The following is a 14,139-nucleotide window of genomic DNA, read 5'->3' on the forward strand; positions in this document are numbered from 1 at the left end:
AAAATCAGAGCTAGGATACATGTTATCATTGAAAAGGCCTGGCCGATGCCACGTTCTCCCCAATTGCATAATATTCAGGCCATTTTGCCGCTAAAATGCAAATAGCAGCAAAATAGCCTAAATATTATACAATTGGGGAGAACTTGGCATAGGTCAGGCCTTTCCAATGATAGCATGTATCATCATTCTGATTTTATAGCTTCCTTCTATAAATGGAACAGTGTTAAAATAATGGACCGTAAAAATCGATCATCTTTTAGCAGTCACCAAATTACGAAATCAAACAATAATTGTATAACTAAATATCAGAAGCAAAACATCTACAACATGTCTGGGTATTCACATTTGAAGATCATGGGAAAATTTTCTGATTAGAGTAAATTCCAACTGAAAGTAAATGATTGATGCAAATCTAAAATTGTAATTTATTGCACTGTAATGTATTTGGCTAAAATTTTCATCTAACGCTCTGGGGGCAAAATACAGTGGATATTTAAATCTAACATAACTAAAATAGGACCCAAAGGGAGTGTTGATTTAGTGCTACACAAACACACAGAAAATGAGCTTTACACACATCTCTGCTGCTGTGGGCTAAGGAGGGGTGGGGAACTAGTTTTACAAGTACCTTATTTTTTCACGTAATACAAACTAGGATTTTATATTGTAAACAACATGTAAAAACTCTATTATCTTGTTGTGTCCCTTTTGTATGCAAATTTTCTGTTTGTAATTCTTCTGAATTAAAGTGCAGTAAGGAGGAGCATAGATTCGAACTACCTGTTTCTCAGGTATCCAAGAGTTCAGTGCCAACTTATTACATTTATTTTATTATTATTTATTTAATTTGCATCCCACCTTATGATTTTTACAAATAACTCAAGGTGGCGAACATATCCAAACGCATCTTCCTTCTCTTCCTATTTTCCCCAGAACAGCAACCTTGTGAGGTGGTTTAGGCTGAGAGAGAGTGAGTTACTGGCTCAAAGTCACCCAGCTGGCTTTCATGGCTAAGGTGGGACTTGAACTCATGGTCTCCTGGTTTTCTAGCCTGGTGGCTTAACCACTAGACAAAACCGGCTGTATAACTCAAACTGGCTCTGGCTTAAGGTTATAGCTAACCTTACATTCTGCCCTCCCTTACACACCCCCCACCCCCAAAAGGTCATATACAATATTCCAGGTCTGCCTCCTAATTTTATATGCCTGGGATGGAAAAAAAATGGTCACTGCTACTTGCTTGTGATGGGTTTCCCAACATTCAGTTTGCAAAAGAGAGGTAGGCAGGAAACAGCTTTAAAGTGACAGACGATTCTTTTATATTTAAAAACCAAATAATAATATTAATAATAATAAACCCAGATTAAATAAAATGTACAGTGAATATACCCAGCCAACATCTGTATGTGCAATTAAATACGGCTCCATACCGCGGCACAACGCTGAACAAAACAATATACACGTGTTCCGGAGAAAGGGGGGGGGGGCAAAGGGGACATGTTCCTCCACACAAAAATAATATATATATAAAAAAACAGAACCTCCCCCCCCCCAACAAAACAAAAACAAAACAAATCAATGTCTCTTCTCTTCATTTTGTCCATATAAATAGCTCCAGGAAATTACCCCCTCTACCACCCAAATTAAAAAAAGGAAAAAAGAAAAAGGGGGAGGTGCATGTGGAACTAAAGGAGGCTGGTCAAGGGGCCGTGGGGGGGGAGGAGAGGCTGGAGAGGCCAGTCCAATGTGCTTGTTGCCCCCCTCCCACCCCTCTGTCTGTTCCTATTGGGAGCTGGCACGCTCCAGCACACGCAGGTCGTAGTTCTTTTTGGCCATACGCAACTTGAAGCAGTTAAAAGAGTTGTTGAGATGCAGGGATGCGTTTTGGGCTGCCAAAGGACTGGGGAAGACGGCCACGATGGTGTATAAGGCAGCGAGGTCAGAATGCCTGCCGTTCTCTGCAGTCCCATGGTTACTGTCGCCCCCGCCCCCAGGACGCCCCTGAGTTTCTTTGAGCCACTGGATTTTGGCACCAGACATGGCTAACTGGGTGAAGAGCTTGTCGGCCTCGGTACGTGTGATCCCTTCAGGCAGGTCGGTAACTTCCAAGATACGGCCCAACACTGTTGGAAGAGGCAGCCGGAGCAAAGAGGAAAGGAAGAGAAATATGGTTAGTATCCTCCTCTGGGGGCGGGGAAAAACAAACAAACAAAAAAGCAAGAGGCCGAACAAAACGAGAGGCGATTTCAGCTTTCGTTAAGTTACTAACTTTCTAGATCTCTACCTCTCCCAGGCCAACAGTGTCCCAGGACTGAATTCATTTTGTCTTTTAGAGCTTTTGCCTACTGGCCTTGGAAAGACAACCTAAGGACCATGGGAAGGTTAGTTTTAAAAGTCCCACTTTGTTGAAAGCGAAAGGGTAACTTCACCAGTTATTACCTCCTTTGAGACAATGAACACCTGTGCCTTAAGTCAAGCAAGCAAGGCGGAGGATCTCCTTTGCTACATTAGTACAGTAGAGCCTGTTTAAATGAAACACTTTTTCCCCCTCAGCGTGTAGGATGCCAAATCTCCACATATCAAATTGCTTTCGTCAGGCTTTGGTTATATCGGTGACTCAGTCCCTCAGCAACGTCTGCAAAACGCTACACCAACCCTCCCTCTTTTGGGAAACTATTCTAGCATCTCAGCCAGTTCCTCTCCATCTGTTTCATCATATTAAGACATTAGGAGGGATAACCAACTGTGGAAAAACGCAAAAATGTAATGAGGGGTTGTTGGTTTTTTTTTGCTTGTTTTGTTTGTTTTCAGAAAGGAGACAAAATCATATCAGTTCTATCTGAAGGAATGGGATCCAATGCAGAAAGTTGATTTATAATCAGATCCAGCTGGGTGCTGATTGGTACCTATTTGCCAGGACACTAAACATACCGTGAATGTGTTCTAGGCAGCCAGCTGATCGTATAGTTAGAATCGTGTGGGACAGGCAATCAGGCTTAGAGAAGATAATACTGCTAACTTCACGTACGATCCATATAAAACAACGTCAGCACTGATGCTTTCAGTTTTTATTAGCACCGTTTTGTCTATTGCCTTCAAACACTTTGACGGCAACGTTGCAAAGCAGATCGCAAATGGAAAGAGACCTATTCAAACCATCACTCATCTTAATCAGATGCAGTATGTTACGTACTGCGGCAGAGATGCCTAATCTGAGGCCAGAGAACGACCTGTGACCCCAAAATAACTTGGGTATCATTTCTGGAGACCCATCATCACCAGGTTATTATCTAATTATCCATTAAAATCCTACTTAAAAGGAAAAACGCATGAAAAACACCTGCCCTCGTCTTCAAAGACATTCTGAAACCTCCGTGAGTTGACAGGACCAAAGAGCCCGCATAAGATGGCACGTGCACCCTTAAAAAGCCCATCATCAATGTAACTGCTCTCTTCCCTCCCCCCACCCCAGAAGATCTATGTGCCAATGGCCTGATTTAATCTGGTTGTCTTTTTTTTTTTGAGATTCTCGTGGATACATTCTTGTACTCTGTGCACTGCATTCCCTTTTGGGGGGAGATTTCAGAGAGGGTTTACAAATGCAGGAAGAGGCGGGAGTGGACCGGTCAACACAGGCACTCAGATCTCTTGGGTGTATTTGGTTGCAACAGAATATTGAAATTTGCTGGCTTGAGACCTGTTGCTGGGTGACTGGCCAAATGGAGCCCTGGTAGCCTCTGTGACTCAGCATCCTTGCTGAGAGATGCCTGGTGCATGCTATTAATTATCAATCAATTACTTTATTGATTATCCCCTGGGCCATATCAAGGTGCAGAGAGTTCCAAACACACGTTAGACCAAAATGCAGTAGAAACAATTTAAAATGGAATTGGTTAAAATATAATTTAAAATAAATAAAACAAAATAAAATTCGATTTAAAATGAAATTGGGATAAAATACATTTTTAAAAAATGAAATTAGAATCAAATACAACAATTTAATATCTTCCAGATAGATAAAAATAGGATAAAATTACATTTCACTATCACGGTGCATGCTACCTTTTCAGCACCAGGCAGAGAGGTCTATAGCTTATGGGCCTCTTCATCTATCGTTCTGTTAACTGTAAATTCAATGCCGTAATAATGTTTGTAAGTATCTAATTGTGGCTTTTTGTTTTATTGTATGCTTTAATCATCGTTCTATCATTTAAATTACAAGTGTACGTAGCAAAATCTGGTTTTTGAAGGGCACTACACAAAGAATTTACAAAAACAAAAGAAAAAAACTGAAAAGAAAAATATCTTCCAAAGAATGTATTACAGGTAGCCCTTGACTTATGACAGCAATTGAGCCTCAAATTTCTGCTGCTAAGTGAGACATTTGTTAAGTGAGTTGTGCCTCATTTTACGACCTTTCTTGTCACTGTTGTTAAATTGGTAATATGGTTGTTTAGTGAAACTGGCTTCCCTATTGACTTTGCTTGTCAGAAGGTCACAAAAGATGATCACATGACCCCGGGACACTGTAACCGTCATAACTATGAATCAGTTGCTAAGCATCCAAATTTTGATCACGTGACCATGGGGATCCTGCAACAGTTATAAATATTGAAAATAGTCATAAATCATTTTTTCCAGTGCTGTTGTAGCTTCGGTCACTAAACGAACTGTTGTAAGTTGAGGACTACCTGTATTACAAAGGTAAATCACAGTGTTATAGATTAGCGGGGAAAAAGATGATGGGAAAATACTGAGATTTAAAAATATATACAGGCTATATAAATGTGACAGCTTCCTAAACAATTCTGGGGAATGCAGTTTGGGGGGGATGCTTCTAACCACTCCACTTTAAATACAATTCTGCCAATGCATTCACAAGAGAATGATTGATGCAAAACATTTGTAACATCCCTCCCCTCACCCAAAAAAACCCTTTCCTTATAGATGGTTCATTAAAAAAAATATCGTATCAAGTTGGAAATTAGTATCAGAGGATGACTGTGTGCATGTGCATCTTGATCTCTACCCAATCTATATTTATCCATATCCCTAAGTAAAAGACTCTGCTGGGAAAAGGTGACATAAACAGAAAAGGAAGTTTCCCTAAAGTCAGCTTGACATACAATGAGTCATTTTTCACAAGGGTTCTGTGCTCAGGACATTAGTCTCACAGTCCCCTGGCAGTATATCTGAATGTTGTGTGTATGGGAGCATCACACCAGTTCCAGTTTCCAGTTAGTAGGAGTGCTGGATCCTGGCAGGGAGGATTTGTTGCTAATATTACACAGGTATGTAACAAATATAGCCCCAAACAATTTTTCCATTGGAGAGTGCAAACAGAGTGGCTTAAAGGAACAGCTCTAGTTTGTTTATGGGGGCAATTTCAGCACCCATCCTCAACGATTGACATGGGAACTTTTTTTTTTGCTACTTAGACTGCCTTGCACAAATCAAATTTGCTTGCTATTTCCCAAAAATGGACAAGACTCCTGAACAGTTAGTTTCACACAGCCAACTTCCTGAAAGTCCGCATTATTACTTTTTTTTTAAAGGCATCTGCAGAGGAAAAATGAGCGGGCTGTGTCTATAAACCCCGTACTGACAACGAGAGAAAAGACAAGCGTGTAAGAGGCTGACTCTATCAGGCCTGTATTTTTTTGGAAGCTTGAAGAAATAGTGGCACTATGCTGGGAGCACTGAGGGATGCCAATGTAGTAGATTTTGCTATTTGCTGTTGCTGTCAGGCAAATCCATTAGGACTCACCCAGAAAAGGGCACCTGGGACATTGGTTGAGGTGAGAGGCCCAACCAAAATTATGAGTTCCACCGGAATGGATCAGACATCCTGCAGCACACCTCCATCTTCAGATGCAAAGTGTAGTACAGGTACTCCTTGACTTACAGCTAGAATTGAGCCCAAACTTTTTCAAGTGCCGTTGTAACTTCGAACAGCCACTATACAAACTGTTATAAGACAAGGACTACACCTCCATAAAAAAACCAGTTTACCGTTACTGAACTCAAAGGCATGATCAATCATGAGTTTGGAGTCCAAGCTCTGGTGAAAGTAAGACAACAGATCTTCACAACCAAATGGCACTAGCACCTTGGCAAGAGGACAAGCCTACATCAATTTGATCCTCTCGCGTCAAATTAAACCTGGCCAGGCTGGCTAGGAATTCCTGGAGTTGGGATGTTCTAGTTCCAGAAGGCTACTATAATGGGACTGGGGAGCTGTCACTTGCCTACATCACTTGTCCCAAGATCTGTGGATGCTGACTTGAGAGCTTGCTTCTTACTTCGGTTGCCATGCTTCATGCCTGTCTGTGCCTGTGATGGAAGAGAAAAACAGTAGTAAAGTAGATACACAAATATGCTACCCTTCACATTTTTATGCTGGAATTTATTCCAGTAGCTGGTGCTACATCCTGGAAAGTTTAATCTCACGTGTTCTATCCAATGGGCCAGTCCCAACTAGGTCTGAAAAGGAGCGATCTTGCTAAATGAAATTTAGCAGGCTTGGAACTGAACGGGGAGATTTTGCATCGTGCACACTTTGAGTCTCACTATTGAAGAAGGTGAATTTTAAAGGACAACCATGGCGTTACTGAGCAATCAACACGGTCATCAGCAATAAACAAATGCAGCCAATTACAAAGCAGATCTATGGAATGTTTTCACCTGTGTTTATTTAACATCTACATTCTGTGTTATTCACTTATTTCTTCAACACGAAGTGAGTCCTTGGAATACTGGTCCCTGTTCTGACAGAGTCAGACCTATCATGTTTTTGTTCTCTTCTAAGTACACCAGGAGTTTTAACAGCATGTGAGGGCCAGGGGAGAGAATGCTTTCACCCATTTGCCAGAACGCATACTATACTCAGCAGCCATTTCTCTTTATCTTTTGGACTAGCAGGAATAGGCAGTCACATGTCCATATTAAAATATTGGGCCGCAACTACCTAGGTGTTTTTTTTGTTTTTCTTTTCTTTTTTGTGCAATGTCTACCGGGCAATGAGGAACCCAGAACAATTCTTGGAAGCAAAGATAACAGAGGATGATTGCTTGCTGCTGCTTCCTATTTTTGAAACTGCTTCCTATTTTTGAACAGTGGAAAGAACCTTAAGAGGATTCTGTTGGGAAAAATTGGTTGATAGCAGTAGCAGCACTTAAGGCTTATATACTGCTTCACAATGCTTTACAGCATTCTAAGCAGTTTACAGATTCAGCAAATTTCCCCCCCCCCCACCAATCTGGGTCCTCATTTTACCGACCTTGGAAGGATGGAAGGCTGAGTCAACCATGAGCTGGTGAGAATCAAACTGCTGGCAGTTGGCAGAATTAGCCTGCAATACTGCATTCTAACCACCATGCGCCACCATGGCTCATCTCATGTCAAGAAGGTCTCTAGCTAATCTCTTGAAGGGAAAAAGACCCCCTCAAATTTTGACCACTCAGCTGAGAAATGCTTCCTTGAAGCCTTGAGCTCTGCCTCCTCTCACCTGGTGTGCGGTATAGCTGGACTGGTTGTGCAAGAGAGGTGGGGGGCAAATGGAGAGATTGTACTGCAGCGGCTGGCCCAGCAAGGAATAGCGCCCGTCACCTGGGGGAAAAAAGAGAGACCAAGAAAAGTTAACTGATGGCCCCTGACTCTCTTTTTGTATCATAAATAAAGACGGGGGAGGACACAGAGAGTATAATAATCAAATGTGGACAATCTTTTCTAAGTGAAATTTAGTGTTCTCATGATATTCCGGCTGTTTATAACTATGCATGTGACTGGGGACTGGCAGTGTCTGTTGGGCATATCGGTATGATCTTAATAATTCTTCTCTTCTTTAGTAAGAGGAATCTTCACCTGTCTATAAATCAACGGGCAAGTGGTTGAAAACGTACCTATTGACAGGTAAAATGCCTGTGTTCTTAGGCAAAGATTCAGCTAGAAGTATTTAAACTGCATTAATTGGAAGCTCCAAGTATATCAGAATATTGGGATTGTTTAGCATCACGGTAGAATTTATTTATTTATTTATTTATTTGTTACATTTATATACCGCCCTTTCCCTGAGGACTCAGGGCGGTTTACAGGGAATTAAAAAATCCAACATACAAAAGTTAAAAACCAAATTAAAAAAATATTAAATTGACCCTGTACTCTTAAAAACCCCAATTAAAAATTTTCTCCTCAGCTCAAAGAGCCAGGTCTTCAGGCCCCGGCGGAATGATCGGAGGTCGGGGGCAGTCCTCAGCTCCACCGGCAGCTGGTTCCAGAGGGCAGGCGCTCCCACTGAGAAGGCCCTATCCCTGGGTGTCACCCGCCGGCAATCTCTCACCGGCGGAACCCTGAGCAGACCCTCCCTGTGGGAGCGCACTGGGCGAAGGGCGTTTGATGCCGGCAGCAGGTGTTCCCTCAAATAACCCGGACCCAGGCCATGTAGGGAACTGCTCTATGGTTTTCTAAAGGTTGGGCGTTGTAATTTTCAGTGAAATTACCTTAATCAGAAACTGTAAAAGGTGCTACTGCTACTGACAAATTGGTGAATAGGATACCAAGCAAGAAGGGAAGACCAAAATTGCTCATAGGGAATTGCCCTTTATTCTAATGCAAACAGAATGACTAATCTTCATTTTGATAAATTTATTGTGATAGACTACCCACTACCTTTGTTACCTTGTGCTGGGCCCACAGGCCGGGGGAACTGCGTGAGCACCGGAAGAGGACTGAGACCTGTGCACACACTGTTGAGGCTGGTAACAGGTGATGGTGTAGGGGACTGCGTGGGGGATGTGATAGGGCTATTCAGCTGGGTGCTGCTGGCCTAGAAGCAGGGGGAGGGAAAATCAAAAGGCTAGTCACAGGCTTGCATTAGCACAACTACTGACAATCCATTTTTTTTCTCTCTCTCTCTATTCCACCGGGCCCCTTCCCCATCATCCTACCTGAGCACTGGTGTCTGGATTATAGATGTCACCAGGCTTCTGACTTCGCTGGTCTAAACTGTAGTACTTGCAGTGGTTCCATTGCACCATGGATGAATTCTGAGGAGGTTGGGGGCCATTGGGCACATTGAGTTGCATGACCACAACACCAGGCCCTGCCGGAGATACCCCTAAGAAGAGAAGGTGGGGTGGGGGAAACGATCGGATCATTATGGACATCGTGTCAAGCGTCAACCTTCCTTGGTCTCTTTTCCAGCCTCTTCTCCTTGGAGAGGATGTGGTCACGAGAGAAGCTTCACAGGAACTGATTTTTAACAGAGGCAATTCCTGGCTTATGGCACCAGGACCGCTTGAGCAAGTCAACTTTCGTACAGTTTGCCTGTCATATTTGCATATGCATAAAATGGCAGTTGCCTTTCTGTATGTATGCAAAGACTATCGAGCTTTTTTTTTGCAAGTGCTAATATGGTGGCCCGTGTTTTATGTTCCTTGTACACATGTAAACTCATGTAAATTGGCTTAACCCAGAGACTACTTGTACTAGCATTTCATCATCTTATTAATGTACGTGGCCGTTTATGTTTCAGAGAACCACATAAGCAGTAAAATAAATTAATTGAAATAAATTGCACCTCAGAAATCTTATTAAATAAATGTTAAAAGCATGTGGGGGGGGAAGAAAAGCAACAAGTTCTAAAAGGTCTAAAAGTGAGGCATAGTGTATGATTAGACACATTAAATGAAGAACACAATCATGGACAGAAATATTCTGATTTACAAGCCTTATTATTATTGCTACTATTACTTTCATTGTACCCTTTCTCCTGGAGTCCAAAGTAGAATTAAAAGCTTTCATAAAATGATGTTTTAGAAAATCATTTCATTCAGAACAATGAGCAATAAACCAGACTGGTCAACTGCCACAGACTAATCTTCCTTAACCTGGTGTGCCCCCCTCTGGTACACGCTGGGACTGCAACTCCCAACATTTTCAAAATACTAGTTAAATTTGTCGATTGCAGATTCTCAGTCATCCAGTAGAGTTGTCTGGAAGTTGAGTCATGGCAACTGGATTTCTTTTCTTTTCTTTTTGCTTGAAATGTTTCATTGCTTATCCAAGTAGCTTCTTCAGCCTGAGCAAGCTGGTTAGGGAGACCCCCATATATGTCCTCCAGGGTGGTTTCATTTCTCACCTAATCTTAATAGGCCGATAAAGAAACATTTCAAACTGGAAAACTGCCACGATTCAACTTCCAGAAGACTAATTAAACTGGAAGAGCCATAAAACATCTGAACAGTGCTAGGCTCGGAAGAGTACACAGGTAAGGTTAGACAGAAATGTGCTATGCCTGTTTTGGCTCTAGAGCTTGGGGTAGGCAACCTTGGCTCTTTTATGACTCATGGACTTAAACTCCCAGAATTCCTGAGACAGCCAGGACACCACTTTAATCAACACTCATTTCAAAGATGAGAAAAGAGGAAGAAAGACAGGGACTCAGCACTGGATATAGAAAAGTTTCTAGATCAGTCATGACAAGCCTAGGACATGCACGTTAAAGGACACACCATCACATTTTGAGTGACATGTCAGCATTCACCAACACTCAACAAATATTCTCGAAAGTATGTCCTGTTCTTTGGGCAATTTTCGGAGGCTGTGGAGGCCTTGCCGGAATGGGGGGTGCTCTCACGTGGCCTTTAGACCTTAGTGTGATAGGATTATACTCAGGCTCCAAGAGAAAAATGTGTGAGAGTGGGGCTTGCTTTGAGGCGATTTTTGGAGACTGCAGAGGCTGCGTGAGAGTGGAGTATAGGCCAGGGGTAGGCAACCTTGGCTCTTTTATGACTCGTGGTCTTCAACTGAGAATTCTGGGAGTTGAAGTCCATGAGTCATAAAAGAGCCAAGGTTGCCTACCCCTGGAGTAGGCTTTTGTCTCAAAGGTTTTTTTTCCTCAAAAGGCAATTGGACAGTTTTTTCCTTGAGGAAGAAAAAAAAACATTTCACTTCTCATCCAAGTCCAATTGCCTTTTGAATAAAACATCTTTGAGGCAACTATGACCTGGATGACTGGGAATCTCCACAGACAAATAGGCTTTGTGTGGCCTCTGGACCCTGTCAGAAATTGCCCCAAAGGACCATGCTTTCGTACAGCCTCCGAAAATTGCCAGAAGACAGCTTTCAGAGGCTGCAGAAGAGCATTTGAAAACAAAGAACAACCACCTGAAGGTAAGCAGTAGATCCTGGGGATCACACACAATTGGAGTGCATTTTTTAAAAAAATAAATGAGTGCGTAAAAATTTGTTTCTCTTTTGTTTGAGGGGTGGGTGGGTGTTTGACATGCCAATTAGGCATTTTCTGAATATTTGGACATTCTGAGCCCAAAAGCTTCCCATCACTGTTCCAGGTGATTTTGATGCAGAGTTTCTGTCTCTAGGCAGTCCTGCTCAATGAAGCTGCTTCCCAGGGCCAGAAGAATTCTAAGTACAGTACATTAAATTAAACTGGAAACTCACTTAAAAAAAGTAAAAATAATTGCCCAAGATGGGTGACGGGAGCAACTTTATCTCCCCCAGGATTCAAACTTCAGCTTCTTTTTCCAGATTCTTTAACAAGAAACAGAGGACACATATCCATTCACATGTGCAGAGAGGGTAAAGGATCTGAAATTGCCTAACTTTCAAGGCTGATTCTCATATACAAGGAAAAAAGCACACAGGGAGGAGAACAACTGGGCTTTCACAAACAGCTCTTGTTTTGTAGGCTTTGGGTAAGCTTTTGACATTGATTATCTTACTGATGGAATATAACATTCAGACTGGCCATTTGGGGCATATGGTGGATCTGCAGCTTTGGGGTCGTGAAACTGGCTCCAGCCAAGAGTGTGAAGATGCTCACTCTCTGTGTGCCTGGGAATGGGGAAAGTGCACTTGACCTAGAAACCTCATTTAACTGCAATGACTTTGAAAACATACACACACACACACACACACACACACACACACACACACACGGGAGGCAGAGAAGAAAACAGCTGGGGGTAAGGTACAGGGATAAAACCAGATGGGCCCCATTCAGCAGAGAAATTACAGCTGCTCAACAGAAGCAGAAATGATGATCTTCTCAGACCCACCCGCTTCAGTGCCACAGTGAGAAAAATGATTGCTAAGTTAAAATCTTCCTCTGCTGTCAAACACAAGGAAGATCAAAAGGACAAAATGCTACACTTAATATTAATTTACAACCCTAGGAACGATTCCGAGGTGCTGTTTCTGCTTGCTGCCAGAGACAAGACTTTACTCTTTATTTATTATTGAAAACCTGTAATTACAATTGACCTTATTAGATTTGGCAGAGGACCACGATGACCGAAAATGTCTTCTGAAAAAGACCCCACCAAGGACACAATTAATAGAGGCCCATTGTGATGCCCGCTTGGCCACCCAGGATTGTATCAGCCACTATTCAGAAAGTAAGATGAGTCTATTAAGCAGAGACTTCCGGAGCAAGGAATTAATTTTCCTTCCATCTTTGGGGTTTTATTTGAAGGAGTGCCTGTTTCCCATAGTTTGTCCCTGGCCAGTATGAGCCAACCGAATGGGAGTGTTCTAGATGGGTTCCCTCAATTAAACAATTTCAGGACCCAGGAAGCACGCCTGTGGTGACTGGAATGAGAGAGTCTTCTAGAAATGTGTATGGCTCCCTCCCTATAAAGCCCTACATGGCATGGGTCCGGATTACCTATGGCAGCACCTGCTGCCGGCGTCAACTTCCCTCCGTCCAGTGCGCTCCCACAGAGAGGGCCTCCTCAGGGTGCCTCCGATCAAAGAATGTCGATTGGTGGCCCCCAGGGGAAGGGCGTTCTCTGTGGGCGTGCCAGACCTGTGGAACCGCCTTCCGGTTGAGCTCCAGATGGCCCCCGACCTGCGCTCCTTCCGGTGTGATTTAAAAACTTATCTATTTGAACAATCTGGCCTGGTCTGATGGGTTTGGGGTTGGATTTAAATAAGTTCTTAACACATTTTTAGTACTGTATTCTTGGGCATAATTATTTAATTCTTTTAATCTCTTTTTTAACTTTTGTATTTACATTTTGATATTTATTGCCCTGTACACCGCCCTGAGTCCTTCAGGAGAAGGGCGGTATAAAAATTAAATAAATAAATAAATAAATAAATAAATAAATAAATAAATGAATGAATGAATGAATGAATGAATGAATGAATGAATGAATGAATGGTGCTCCAGAGAGCCTTAAAGACCTGGTGTTCTCCCAAGCTTGGGTAGATGTGGTTAGATGTGGTTAGATGTGCTTTACATAATCTGCATGTTTTGGTTGTCTGGACTTTCCATCTTCATTCCCTTCACCGTATTTTCATTTATCTCACTGTATTATCATCTTATTTCTTTACATTGTGAGCAGCCAACATTTGGCTTGGGGTTGGGCTCCATGGAAATAAACCAAATATTGGGGAATCCGGACGATTGTCTGAAAGCTTATCCGGGGTGCCAAATTGGTGTTAAAAAGCTTTCTAATCCTAGCTGTACTTCAAGACATCTTGATAAAATTATATTTGACTCCCAAGGGGAGCATGCTCTAAATTGAGCCTCTAGGTTACGAGATTCAAGATCTCTCCAGGCACAATATGGAGGTCAAGGTAGCTCCTTCCATTGTTGGGCCACAGGTGACTTCTATCAACCTAGCTCCAATAGGTTTTACAGGAGGCAGGTATATTGTATGCAAATCAATCACTGTCTCCCAGGTTTCCAGTTTCCATTTTTAAAGTATCCGGTCTTACCTGAATACTGTTGTTGCATCTGGGGTGGGCTGCAAGGAGAAGGGGACTGGGGCATTTGGTACTGCTCTGTACCTGGAGGCTGCAAGAAGCCAACAGAAGGGCTTAGAAAGAGAGGGAGAGAGAAAAGAGATCAATTAGAGCAGGTGACCATCATGATGGAGATAATACCGTATTTCTACTGAGAGAGGACCATTCCTAAGGCTCATTTTGCTCAGTGATTTTCACCAGTCTAACGCTATTTGGTTGATTTCAATTAAGGGGATGCTTATTCAGTGCTTCAGAAAATAGGAACAATATACACACAGCATTTCCTCTTTCTCTGGTTGCTAGTATTGGGTTTATGACAGAGGGGTCTATCAATATAGTTCAAAGTTAGCCAAGTGAAAAGAGGTAGCC

The 14,139-nt window shown here is 42.4% G+C and overlaps 1 protein-coding gene across 13 annotated transcripts in view; it reads right to left on the reverse strand.

Annotated features, from left to right (window-relative positions):
- Positions 1-1,295: 1,295 nt before the first annotated feature.
- Positions 1,296-14,139, reverse strand: part of R3HDM2 (R3H domain containing 2) — a 196,282-nt gene continuing 183,438 nt past the window's right edge. For 8 of the 13 annotated variants that reach the window (XM_083356179.1, XM_083356184.1, XM_083356191.1 and 5 more), the window contains 6 exons: positions 13,744-13,844; positions 8,946-9,115; positions 8,668-8,824; positions 7,508-7,608; positions 6,249-6,333; positions 1,296-2,123 (listed from right to left, as the gene is read on the reverse strand). In XM_083356179.1, coding sequence (XP_083212305.1) covers positions 1,783-2,123; positions 6,249-6,333; positions 7,508-7,608; positions 8,668-8,824; positions 8,946-9,115; positions 13,744-13,844 — 955 coding nt within the window. In that variant the 3' untranslated portion in view covers positions 1,296-1,782. The remainder of the gene's footprint in view (positions 2,124-6,248; positions 6,334-7,507; positions 7,609-8,667; positions 8,825-8,945; positions 9,116-13,743; positions 13,845-14,139) is intronic. The other 5 variants (XM_083356188.1, XM_083356187.1, XM_083356182.1 and 2 more) reach the window with 1 other exon arrangement.

The sequence above is a fragment of the Vipera ursinii genome (genome assembly GCF_947247035.1).
Source record: "Vipera ursinii genome assembly, chromosome: 2".
Classification (NCBI taxonomy): Eukaryota; Metazoa; Chordata; class Lepidosauria; order Squamata; family Viperidae; genus Vipera; species Vipera ursinii.